Source organism: Physeter macrocephalus, chromosome 11, assembly GCF_002837175.3.
Source record: "Physeter macrocephalus isolate SW-GA chromosome 11, ASM283717v5, whole genome shotgun sequence".
Taxonomy (NCBI): Eukaryota; Metazoa; Chordata; class Mammalia; order Artiodactyla; family Physeteridae; genus Physeter; species Physeter macrocephalus.
In genome coordinates, this window is record NC_041224.1 from 117,857,036 (window position 1) to 117,857,588 (window position 553).

General features: G+C 47.4%; 1 protein-coding gene across 1 annotated transcript; it reads left to right on the forward strand.

Moving 5' to 3' along the window:
- Positions 1-553, forward strand: LOC102990849 (60S ribosomal protein L23a-like). The gene has a single exon (XM_055088799.1). It carries the CDS (start codon positions 16-18, stop codon positions 481-483), a length of 468 nt encoding a protein of 155 aa, XP_054944774.1. The 5' UTR covers positions 1-15; the 3' UTR covers positions 484-553.

Genomic DNA, 553 nt, shown 5'->3' on the forward strand with positions numbered 1-553 from the left:
GCTACCCAGCTTTTCATGAAGATGGCGCCGAAAACGAAGAAGGAAGCCCTTGCCCCTCCCAAAGCCGAAGCCAAAGCAAAGGCTTTGAAGGCCAAGAAAGCAGTGTTGAAAGGCGTACACAGCCACAAAAAAAAGATCCGGACGTCACCCACTTTCCGACGGCCCAAAACACTGCGGCTCAGGAGGCAGCCCAAATATCCTCGAAGAGCGCCCCTGGGAGAAGAGCTTGACCACTATGCCATCATGAAGTTCCCCCTTACCACCGAGTCAGCCATGAAGAAAATAGAAGACAACACACTGGTGTTCATTGTGGATGTCAAGGCCAACAAGCACCAAATTAAACAGGCTGTGAAGAAGCTCTATGACATTGACGTGGCTAAGGTCAACACCCTGATCAGGCCTTATGGAGAGAAGAAGGCATATGTTCGACTGGCTCCTGACTATGACGCTTTGGATGTTGCCAACAAAATTGGGATCATCTAAACTGAGTCCAGCTGACTAATTCTAAATATAAAAGTTTTCACTATGAAAAAAAAAAAGTTTGCTACCCAGA

Excerpts from the sequence above, each read along its gene's own strand:
- LOC102990849 (XM_055088799.1), top strand. The coding sequence starts at position 16 with ATGAAGATGGCGCCGAAAACGAAGAAGGAAGCCCTTGCCCCTCCCAAA.